General features: G+C 35.8%; 1 protein-coding gene across 1 annotated transcript in view; it reads right to left on the bottom strand.

Moving 5' to 3' along the window:
• Positions 1-11: 11 nt before the first annotated feature.
• LOC141898412 (uncharacterized) overlaps positions 12-12,010 on the bottom strand; it is a 37,794-nt gene continuing 25,795 nt past the window's right edge. Inside the window, exons 33-54 of the mRNA XM_074784271.1 lie at positions 10,543-10,705; positions 10,117-10,451; positions 9,890-10,012; positions 9,274-9,459; positions 8,438-9,130; positions 8,170-8,265; positions 7,513-7,575; positions 7,200-7,295; positions 6,907-7,068; positions 6,532-6,717; positions 6,274-6,450; positions 6,046-6,168; positions 5,682-5,777; positions 5,461-5,607; positions 4,926-5,382; positions 4,610-4,813; positions 4,278-4,529; positions 4,060-4,190; positions 3,196-3,471; positions 2,984-3,106; positions 2,799-2,885; positions 12-2,257 (exon numbers count right to left, since the gene is read on the bottom strand). Coding sequence (XP_074640372.1) covers positions 2,123-2,257; positions 2,799-2,885; positions 2,984-3,106; positions 3,196-3,471; positions 4,060-4,190; positions 4,278-4,529; positions 4,610-4,813; positions 4,926-5,382; positions 5,461-5,607; positions 5,682-5,777; positions 6,046-6,168; positions 6,274-6,450; positions 6,532-6,717; positions 6,907-7,068; positions 7,200-7,295; positions 7,513-7,575; positions 8,170-8,265; positions 8,438-9,130; positions 9,274-9,459; positions 9,890-10,012; positions 10,117-10,451; positions 10,543-10,705 — 4,311 coding nt within the window. The 3' untranslated portion in view covers positions 12-2,122. The remainder of the gene's footprint in view (positions 2,258-2,798; positions 2,886-2,983; positions 3,107-3,195; positions 3,472-4,059; positions 4,191-4,277; positions 4,530-4,609; positions 4,814-4,925; positions 5,383-5,460; positions 5,608-5,681; positions 5,778-6,045; positions 6,169-6,273; positions 6,451-6,531; positions 6,718-6,906; positions 7,069-7,199; positions 7,296-7,512; positions 7,576-8,169; positions 8,266-8,437; positions 9,131-9,273; positions 9,460-9,889; positions 10,013-10,116; positions 10,452-10,542; positions 10,706-12,010) is intronic.

Below are 12,010 nucleotides of genomic sequence, written 5' to 3'. Positions count from 1 at the left end.
GAAATTAGAAATTATCTCGTAATAATAACTTAATTTATTGCATTCAATAAAATACTATAATTCAAATATCAGCGAAGTTCTTACACTTATAGAAACATTTTTTTTGTAAGTATAAAAATATAAACCTCAAGGTTTTCATTCCCCAGAAGGGTTTCGTTAACTATCATTATTTTGCATACATCAAAGTGAATTTTTATGGTGTAAACTTGTGATTTATCACCATTCTAACTTTTAATACTGAACTTAAGCAGTTAGATTTTTGCGAAATAACTAAGACCAGAACCCTCCAACCTATTTATATAGGATAAACCCTTAAATTTCCGAACAATGGCTTTTTACATTTACAATCTTGACAGCAGAACATTGTAATTTATGCAGTAGTACAGTATGGATATCAACTGAAGTCTTTTGCACCACGAAAACTATCACTATACACAAAAATGAAGACTAGCAAGTTTTGGCAAACTAAAGATCTACAGTTGTAATTAATAGGAAAAAGAGATACAATTTAAAGAACAATAACATAGCCTCAAGGCAATAAACAAAGAATTTCAACAACTAGAGCTAAATAACCTATGTATCATTATATACCTACTTGATGGAAAGAGATTGTATTTACTAGCATAAATGAACTTCATTATCAATATAGAAGGACATGAGGTCAGATTGAAGTACATTTCGTGAAGTGAATGAGAAAGTGACTAATTGAAGGACATGCACATTGTGATCTGTCAACTGTTCATCAGTTATCTTGAACATTTTTAACATCAATTAGAAATGTATTCAGTCTCTTCATCTACCCCCAACAATTGTCGCATTTGATTTCAGAATCGGTCAGTTTCCTTAAGATTTTTAAGAAGCCAAGTAATGCACGAAACTGGATTAGCTACAGGCCTTTGAAGACATGATTCTGTTTTCTAGAATCAGTGGATCTGAGGTTCTAAGAAATTTTTCAACAGGATTTACAATACGTTATCGTGATTGGATGCCTTACTTTTCCACAAAGGAAACTTCCATTGATTGTAATGGCGATTTGTACAATAACTGAATACATGATTTTAAATTGCTGAGGCAGGAGAGACATAGATGTTTAATAGGTGACAAATCCTTCAATCTTGTACATTTCACCTACTAAACTGGCTCTCATTCCAAACGGTATGAAGGCCAGGATATGCATTAGATGGAAATACCAGATGGAAGTCTAAGACTTAAAAATGAGAATTGATACAAAATATTACTTTACCAAACCCTTCATTGTTTAGAAATGACAATTAGAGACTTTTGAATATAAATTCTAGATTTGCTTACGATAAACAATGAATAAAAGATTTCAAATTGATGCCTCAGTTTGAGACTGTTATCAACTACAGTCAAACCCACTTAATCCACATCAGCTTAATCCAGACAATATTTGCAGTCTGTTCATAAATATACAAGAAAATGACTTATAATCCGGATTTTTAGAAACTGGATGAATTTTGTTGGTCCCAAATGATCCGAATTAAGTGGATTCTACTGTTCCAATACGTGTACATGCATTCAATCAGTCACCTGTTTTTCAGACAATACACATTATCTGACTAGCTGATTTATACAAACTGCCAATGAGGTTTTGATTAAACATTCATATTGATTCGATAAGAACCACAATGTACACAATAATTTAAGTATATTTGCCATTAAAGAAATAGTTTAAATCTAATAATATCAGAAGAAAACATAACAATAAGGGTATTAATTAACATATATGAATAACGATACCATTTGCAACGATCTAGTAATGGATATATTTCTTACAATTGCATAATTGAAGGATTGGTTAAGCACCTCATTTACATTTTATTAGTTACTACTGACATTTCTGCAACTAAATTACAGTTATACATTAACTGCAACATAAATATCCTTCAACTGTAATAATACCACAGCACTGATGTATAGTCTAAGTAAAATGCAAGATTTCATAGTTTTGTGTATGTACAGGTAAATAAAAACAGCACCATTTAAATCAACTGTCCATTAAATAATGGAAGAACTGGATTCAATTGCCAACATAACATACATTAAATGCACATGTCCATGTATACTGGCAATGTATGGAAGCAACTGCATAAGTTTTTAGCTACACATCATGAATTACTTTTGAAGTTGCCGGTGATATTGTATTGTGGCTAGGTTGTGCTGATGATGGTAAATCTGTACTTTTTGAGGATGGTTCTTGAGAACTAGTGCTACTCTGTGAATGTAAGGATCCAGTCTGAAAACAGAATAAAGAAATTCCATAAAGTTTTTATCATCATTAACAGAACCAGTTAACCCTCAAGATAAGTGATTATATTTCTATAGACGAGCCTCCATCATTCTTTGTTTCTCACTCAGAGTAAACTATAGGAGTAATCTGGCTAAGGTCAGGAGGCTATTTCACCCAGAAAGATATAAATCACGGTAGTCTTGACCCTTCAAACCTCTAACAAGAATCTTTTACTCTAAGAAGTGGTTATTACTAATCAAGGGCATTAAGGACCCCTGTGCCACACAGGAACCTGAAACCCAAAATACGTTTACCTTTACTATTATTGTTAGCCTATGCTGCCTTAAAAAAGTAAAAAGTTAGTCTTTGTTAAATAGATGCATGCAACTTATCTATGAATCGAGAAATAAAGAATAAGATTTCATTTGAAATTTCTGATTTATTCATCGTACACGGTTCTTCGATGCAAAGAGTCTCTCCATCAAAATAACCAATAATTTTTCACATATTATAACATATCTATTCAAATAAACAGTAAGTTACTCACCCTCTTACTGCTTTTCTTGTGTTTACGATGTTTTAAGGGTAACTCTTCCAGGAAACTTGCAGGCACAAGTCCTTTACGTCCATGAACCTGAAGGAAATAAGATAACAACATTTTCTCACATGTGTCTACATTAATTTGGACTTGATATGATCAGTACAATATTACATAAGGCAAATATTACACACCTTGGCATGGTAAAATCCATCAGATCTTAGCGGTCCATAAACTGCAACCGGATCTCCAGCTTTCATTGATAATATACGGTTAGGAGACTGACCACTGGGTTTATAATCATAGAGAGCGGCGAACTGGAACAAAATCATATCCAAAACAAATTATACACCGTTTAATGAAAGCTGCAATTGAATATCTCAGGGGAATGAATTCATTAACTCACTATTCGTTTCTCTCCATTTTCGTAGTAACTACTCGACATCATCGATCCACGTTCCATTTCATCACCGAGATGCGAGCCTAAATCCGACATTCCTTCTCCGGGGAATTCCGGCAGAATATCATCGAAGCGTGTATGAATAACGCGAGATTTATCTCCCAACGTTGAATAACTTTGAATACTTATTTTATGCGGCTTACTAAGATCCAGTTTGCCAACCAGTGACTTGCTAATATGAGGGCTGCTTACTTCATGTTTCAGATCTCCATCGACATATATCTGGAAATAAGTAGATTATATTTGAAGTCATACCCGTCATATCAGTGACATATACATGCAAAATATTTTACTACATTGAAATTGAAAATCTAATTGAATACTGATAGTGAATAATGAAACAACAATGATTTGAACCCTTGGAATGAGGGCGTAAAGGGACAAACTGGTTGGTGCAGTATCATAAGATATCAAATGTGCATAATAATGAAATGTAAAATGGTGATACAACATTTATATTGGTTACATAAAAACCCATACCTTAACACTTAGAATCAGGCAAAATCTCAGTTATCTAAAGGTAGTAATGATGGATAAAATTACAAAATAAATGTTATGAGACTATATACCAGTAGTCTACTCCTAACTAGGGTTAATGCTTAGAAGTGTTAGTTTTGGTTGATAATATCATTGCAATGGGAAAGACCAACTGGTCCTGAACATCCTATTGAGAGCTATATTCATTATTAGTTACACATATCCTCTAAAATCTATAATCACTATTTAGTAGATACTGCATAGAAATAAATCCATAGCAAACTGTCCCATAAAAGATTCGGAATAAAGAAAGAAAAATGTAGATTAACATACCTTATATCCAGTGATTTGGATACCATTACTCCTATCCAAATCATCTAAACGAGGTGGTAACCATTCGACCATTACAGTTTCATTGCTCAATATACGCGAGATGCGGAAATCACTTGGTGGTTCAGGTGGTCCTGTTAGTACACAATCAAGAGTTGAGCAGAATCTTCTAAACAATAATATACGAGCCAGTTAAGAAACAAAAAGTGAGTTCAACCAACCTTCTCTGTTTGACTGACGAGATGTAGGACGGTTCATATTAGGCGTATCTCTAACTGGACGTATATCGGGTGAAGATTTTGGTCGTTGTTTGCGTGTATGCTCTAGGTTTGGACTGGGCTGTTGAGATTGATCACGTATCACAGTGGTCGGTAAGATCTCTGTACAGCCTGTTGATGGGATTGGTACATTACCCCGTTGAGGCACAAAGTTCGGTGGAAATGGGCTTCTAGCTTGTGATTGGAGATCTGGCACTGTACGTGTAAGAAAATAATCATTTACAATTACAACGTATTGATATTCTATACAATGCTTTAACCCACTAATCTCTTACCTTGGTGGTTTGGTGTATGAGAACGTTGTAAATTATCATACATGTCCATGACTTGTTCAGGACTATCAGTATATGACGGTTGGTTAGGTTTCTTCTGTCTTCTAGGATTTGCATCCTGATGGAGGGGTTGTAAATAGTCAGCTGGTACTAAACCAGTTCGACCATTTACTTCTCCCTCATAATAACCTGTATCGTCCATGGGTCCTATAAGCGAAACATTTTACTACATGTATATACCGACTAATGTGACCTTCTTGGCTTCAAATATCGATATCCACATCTGACATAATCTAATTCATGGAGGAAGAATACTCACCGAAAACTTTAACAACATCTCCCTCTCTAAGCGGTAGATCCAAATTTGGATGACCACTACGAGAAAAATGTTTTGGGTCGTAGTCTGTGATTGCTTGATAAATACTGGGCTTGTCTGGTTGTTGAGATCTTGGGGAATGTTTCGACAAATAGTTCTCCGGGTGTGGACTATGCTGTTGCATGTCAAAGCGTTGGTTATTCAACTGTGGCATTCTCGATGAACTGCTCATTGTCTCATCCAAGTCAAGGTTTGAATGAGACGGTGGAGCATGTTCCTGTCGTCCCAACCTGGTTGGAACAATATCTCCATTTTGTGGGTTATTGAACGCATTTTTGTGAGGCATTTCATTTTCGTTTGGTCTTTTTTGGCTGTAGTTATCATATGACATAGGTGGATTTGAATAAGTTCTCGGTGAGCTTTCCTGTTGAGCCACTGAAGATGCTGGAATCATATCATCCTGTAAAACAAAGGAGATAAGTTACATTCAATTTGATGAATTCGAACATGCTGGAGACCATGGACGATTGATTCTTACTTGGACACTGCCTCCTATTGGTGATAGTGGCCTGTTATATTCTTCCAATGCCATATCATCCCGTATTTGGTCCACATCTGCTTTTAATGGTTGTGACAGAGAACCATTCTTCTGCATCTCATCTGCCAGCCTTTTTATCATATCATCCTGTGACATGAAGATAATCATATTAATCTTAGGCATTTCATAGGCTCTCATTCACATGGAATAACTTATTTTACCTTTTGTTTGCATTTATGAGCGAGTCTTGTGACTTTCGCTCTGAGAGGGGCAACAGCCCTCTCCGCTCGGTCTTTTATTTTCTCCATTTCATTATACTGAAATAGATAAGAATTAAAGTTCTGTTACTTTTTAAGTATATGAATGTCCTATTTTGAATAGATAAACAAACAAACAGCATGAATTTACAGTTTATGGCACCCCACACCAGCGTTTACAATAAGACCAGCAGGATAAAACCTCTACAGTAAAAGAAATTTCCTTCAGAAATTGCCGATGGATCTTTCAGAACACCAAGCCTTGCAACGGATCTTAATTTCCATGACGAGAAAACCTACACCAGGATATACATATTTAGCAACTTGCCCTAGCCTTGATTTGATCATAATCTTTAAGATTTTCCTTATCCGAGGCTCCTTCGCCTTCTAACCGTTTGATATAACTGGTTAGGCTCTGTTTTTCTGCATTTATTTGTTCAGCCTCTACTGTCTAACAGGTTTGCAGCAGTTTAAAATACAAATCATAATTTTCATGTCTATAAATCTTTTGAAACAATTAACAAAAATAGTTGAGCGCTGTGCTTAAGAAATTCACCTTGTTTTCTAGTGCTTCCTGCACCATATCAAGTTTAACATCAACTCCAGCTTTATCCGCTTTGAGCTGATTGTAGTTTTTCAACTGTCCCTTGAGGCCATCGACAGTCTGTTCCAAATCGATCTTTTCACGTTTTATGATTTCAAGTTGACGTATTTGTTCCTGAAGATCAGCATTCTGAAAGATTTGTTAATTGTGCATGTGAGTAACAGGCATGAGGTAAATCTGGAATCTTATATTCTTAAGAGATCAATCTACCTTCATCAGAAGTTTTTCATATTCTTCCCTAAGTGCTTGTAACTTTTTGTCAGCTTCATTCAGTTTCAGAAGATCCTGTTCTGCAGATCGTAGTTGCCCTTGCATTTCCATGCGTTGTTTTTCGGACTCACGTGCTGCATCCTTGCATCTACTTATTTCTCTTTCCGCTTCCTCCAGTTTATTATTCTAAGAAAAATCAATGTATAACCAAGTGAGAAAACAAACAAATACAAAAGATACGTGATAAAATACAAGTACACGGGTTTTTGGTGCATTGATTAGTGATTGATTAATTAATTAGTAAGACATTCAGATGTTATTTGGCTAAACAATAATTCATCAGAGGCAATAATTTAGGGCATTGATGATGAATACCTTGAAGTTGACATCTTTATCTTTACGATCATTACTAATTTTAAGTTGACGTAGTTGTTTCTCTAAATCTAAGTTATGATTAGTTGCTTGCTCGAGGACATTTTGAGTATGTAAAAGGTCTTTCTTAAGCTCATCGATTATAGCTTCACTACCAGCTGCCTCCTACAGATTTAATCGGAGAATTTGCATAATCTGATTTCAAAATGAGAAAATCAATTCATTTGCGATAGCATAATTTATCTAAATCAACAATAACTTATGATATACTACATTTGATATCATCAGAGGCATACCTTAGAATTAATAACTTTATCTAAATTGTTGACTTCTCCTTGAAGTTCAGAAACCTGTCTTTGTTTGTTATAAAGCTCTTCTTCTAATTTAGTGTTCTATGCAAATTAATAGCAGTGCAATTGGTTAGAAGACTACAACACTAACAAAGTTATACACATCGACAATGTTAACTGAATGCAATGACCAGAATTATGTCAAAACAAAAAATTCTGAAATTGATTTTAGTTCACTGTTAGCTGTTGTGAGTTTCATTTTTTTAGTTAGATAGGTAGGATAAATAAGATTGATAGAATTGATAGAAATTGCAGTTACCTCCTCAGTTAAATCCCGATTAACTCTCTCTAATGCTTGTAGATCACGTTCTTTATCCTTTAACTAAAAACAGAATGTAAAAACCTTCAGAATAATAATTTTATCAACAACCAGGCTATTTACAAGTTTATCAAATTGATTGCAAAACATAGAAATGAAAAAGCTGCCACACATAACGCAAATTTTTCATGCAACTAATTTAAGGAACTCAGCCAAAAAATCTGCAAACCCTCAATTCGACTTGTTCAGAGTGATTACATTATATACTGAGGTGAGAGGGGGTCAGAGGTCACACGTGAAAACAACACAATACAATATATCAATATGTACACCTCTCACCTTCTATTTACAAATAAAGTATATACAGACTAGTATAGAATGGCGAGGGATGAAAATTTTTCTTCAGGAACTTGAGGGTTGGACGTCTTTGTCCAAGTCCAATTATCAGACATTTTCTTGGAACTATCCTAAGTAGTGGGAGAGTAAATAAGATATTCATCTATTCACTAATTTTTTCTACTGATGTATTTTCTGTAGATTAACTAAATATTAGTAGTTGTCACTTATGTACTAAGGTCATGCGGTTAAAAGCTTACAAACGTCATGAAATGTTAGTTTCCCTATTTCGTAATTGTTATTTCTAGATCTAACAATTACCTTAGCTTTCCAAGTAAATGTGTCTTCAGCATCCTTCATTTTATCTTCCATTCCTTTATTAACAAATTGATATGTCTCTAGTTCACGTTGTTTTATCTGAAATCAAATGTTAAGATTTTCTTCAAATCAAACAAAGGATTTTCAATAACTAAGTAGCAGAATAAGTTAAGGTGTATTAGTTGTTAGAATGTTATCTTAATCATGGAAGAGTGAAATAAGTGTAATCATTGAACAAAAATCCACTTGGGCAATGCCTATAAGCACTCACTCTATTTTCACATTCTAAATCAGCTATTTTCTGCTGCAATTTTTGAATTTCATCGCGTAGCTGTTTATTCAAATCTTCAGTATCAGTCGATACATTCCTCATTGGTCCGACGGGCCATGCGGGCTGTTGCCCTCGATGTTGGAACCTCTCAGTATTCGACGCCATACTCTTATTGTCGACCAGCTGATGAGTTAGCCATTCTGATAACTGTGGTTGTTCCTGTACCTCAGCAGCATTTCTAGGAGTGAATTGTGTCGGTTGACCGTAGGCACGGTTAGCACTGGCTGGTCTCAATACTGCTTCATGAGGCTGATTTGATTGACGCGATGTTGGTTTTGATTCAAGACGTGAATTTGGAAAGTTGATGTAACTATACTCCGGATCGCCTATTGGCATAGTGCTGACTCCGCTATCAGCTACACTTTCATTAGAACGAGTTCGAGGTATTCGTCTTTGTGGAGCTGGTGATCGGCTGTGACTGAAATCGATGAGGCTCGGTATTTCATCATTATCTCTCTGCGGATAATAGGAATTATGAACATTCGGATGCTTATCACTGAATATCCTTGGAGGAGGTACTGTCCCATGATGACCCTCCACATCGCTTGTCTCATCGTCACTAATGGTCATTGAAACTGTTAAATCCTCGAACAATGGTTTCCCAGATTTTGACTGATTGGGTTTAGATTCAACCTAGAATTTCAGTTAGTTTGTAAGAGATCAGCTTGGCATGTGTTAGAATAAGCAAAACTAATAATTAACCATCTAAGACAGTTAGTACTGTTAGTAATTACCTGATTCAAAAATGAATGAGAAATTGAGTTCAAAAATGTTACCTGCTTCCAAAAACGATCTTCTGGACGTGGTTTTTGATGACTAGGTGAGGGCTGGTTTTCGATTGTACGCCAGTGGTCCTCTTCATTTTCTCGTTCTGCAGGTTGATGACGATGGTAAGGTTCTGCTTGTGATGTCGGATAGGTACGATGTGATTTCGGTGAGCTACTCCGGCCATGTCTTGAATCCTGATTCGGTAAAGCATTAACAAGATTGTCAATTAATCTTATGCGCTCGTTGGGACTAGCGTTATCTATTGGCCGCTGAGAAAGTGGTTTCTGGAAGAAGTTATAGATAATTTTTCGATGTCCAACTCCCAGAAAAGTCACACAAATTTCCCACGCACCTAACCATGTACCTTGAAACACAGCACCTTCAGTATGAGTAAAAAGATCTGAATATTTTCAGACCCAGAATTTATCAAAACTTGTCACCAAGATGTCTTCCTAATTCATAGATTTATCAGTATGTGCAATAGATTTTTCATACTAGCAGGGCTGTGTATTTCCATATATTAGTTGGAAATCATGGTTATCATTAATTAATATACAATGTAAGTGCATATGCAAGACTGCCATGTATATTCAATTACAAAATGAGTAAGTAAATGTATCATACCATTTGCGCTGGTTGACGATGAGTTGGCTGTATCATTTCAGAATCTGGTTGTTTATTGAGTACCGGTATGTCTTGTTGACGAGGGTCCACATCAAACATAGCAGACGAGCGTCGAACAGTTCCCTATGAAATACATATCATTCATCATAAATTACAGGCACCACCTGGCATCAGACAACAATACAGAGAATTCATAAAAATCGTTTAAAACATGTAGAGAATCTCACCCCAGCGACAGGTACTTCATCTACAGAACTATCGGAATCTTCTCCACCATACTGCCTTGGCCTTGGTGACCTACCAGAACGCATTTTTCTTCCAGCATCGGGTTTGGTTTTGGTATTTGATTTCTGTGGTGGTAAATGTTCTGCTAAATTATCTAGATTAGGAGCTGACTCAACCTTAGGTTTATTCTGTGAAGATATTTCTGGCTCGATGACTTCTGGTGAATCATGCGTGGGAGATGGTCTATGTTCGTTTTCTAGATCACCAAATGATAGTGCATTGGCTAAATCATCAAGCGCTTTGACATGTTCTGGTGAATTTGGAACTGGCTTAGAAACTTAAAGAGAAAATATTCGAATATTCATCAATTTGAAATCATACAGTATGTTCAAATGACATTTCACTAGACAAGCTCTTTCAATAATTACCTGCATTTTGAGGTTGAACTTGAACGGGTTGGAGTTGATCTCTGAGAGGAATGGAATCTTCGGTTTTTGGCTCATCTACTGAATCTAGTGACTTTGTGGTTTGACTTCCCTTTTCAGCCAAAGCCTTCTTTTGTGACACCTGGGCTATGATCACATCACCATCCTATTAACAAACAGATTGAAATATCGTTTCTATTCTCAATAATACTAAGTTACAAATACACGCACGAAATCCATATAAAAACCCGTAGATACTAGAATGTGCTTAAAACGCACGCTTACAGAAATCCACCCATATTTAGTCATCGTGGAAACAGCTGACCTATAATCTCATCAATAATTTTCACACCTGCTACACTTTTTCATATTATCGATATATAACCCATGTGTGAGCAGTAATGTATGCAAGGCTTATATATTTTCACACAACCGTAAAATAGCAGCAGACGTCTAACCCCCCCCCCCCCCCCCCGGTATCTTGATGAATGGATAAAATGTTTTTATTATGGTTTTTTCATATCCCTATTCACCAAAATAACATTCCACTACTAACCAGATGATGAAGAGTTAGGTAATAAATGCACGGTACACGTATAGATGGGACATGAATATCAATAACAAAAAAATTCTTCTTGGGACTGTTCCATTGAGCTACATAAGATTCTCGAATCTCTCCATTTATGTGACCACATTCAACTTTGATACTTCCATCTTTCTCTCGAAACAAACTGGCATTATTATCCAAAGACTTCACCTGAAACCCACGTTCTTTCAAATCTACATCTGTTTGGTTATCACTATTGTCAGAAATACTATTTGCTTCGGCAATTTGAGCTTCAGGGTGGCTTAAATCCGCAGCAGTTTCTGATTCATTCCTCACTATCTTCTTCAAAGGCAATGAAAACAATGGGCTCTCAAGTAGAAGAGAGCTTGGTTCAGAGTAAACAGAGTCTACATCATCCAGTACCACTGAATCAACTGTTTCAGAACCGTACGATACCAAATGACTGTTCATGGCTTCGATAATATCACCAAACTTCTCATGTTCATGAAGTATGGATGTCGAAGAAAATCTCTCTAAGGAATTACTGGACAAGTTCTCATTACAGTTAGATCTTTCTTCCATATCAACATCAAGTTCGGTTTCAGTCACCACAGCATTTCCAAAACTGCAATAATCCCCTGGATCTGAGTAACAATGGCGCATTGAGTAATTATCATAAATTTCATTAATGCCACTTGTTTGTTGTGTGAAATATTGTAACATATTCTCATTTAAACTAATTGACGACATCTTTATTTCATCAACTGGCTCACAAATTGTAGAATCAGTATCTATTTGATTGACTTCACCATACACCTCTTCATAATGGTAAGAATTCTCATCATCAACAAATGCTACATTATCAATGCCTGAATGGCAAACTTCTGAATCAACAGCTTTCAACAAAACGTCCTGAGAGGTGCT

Source organism: Tubulanus polymorphus, chromosome 2 (genome assembly GCF_964204645.1).
Source record: "Tubulanus polymorphus chromosome 2, tnTubPoly1.2, whole genome shotgun sequence".
Classification (NCBI taxonomy): Eukaryota; Metazoa; Nemertea; class Palaeonemertea; order Tubulaniformes; family Tubulanidae; genus Tubulanus; species Tubulanus polymorphus.
This window is presented reverse-complemented; position numbering and strand designations above follow the sequence as displayed.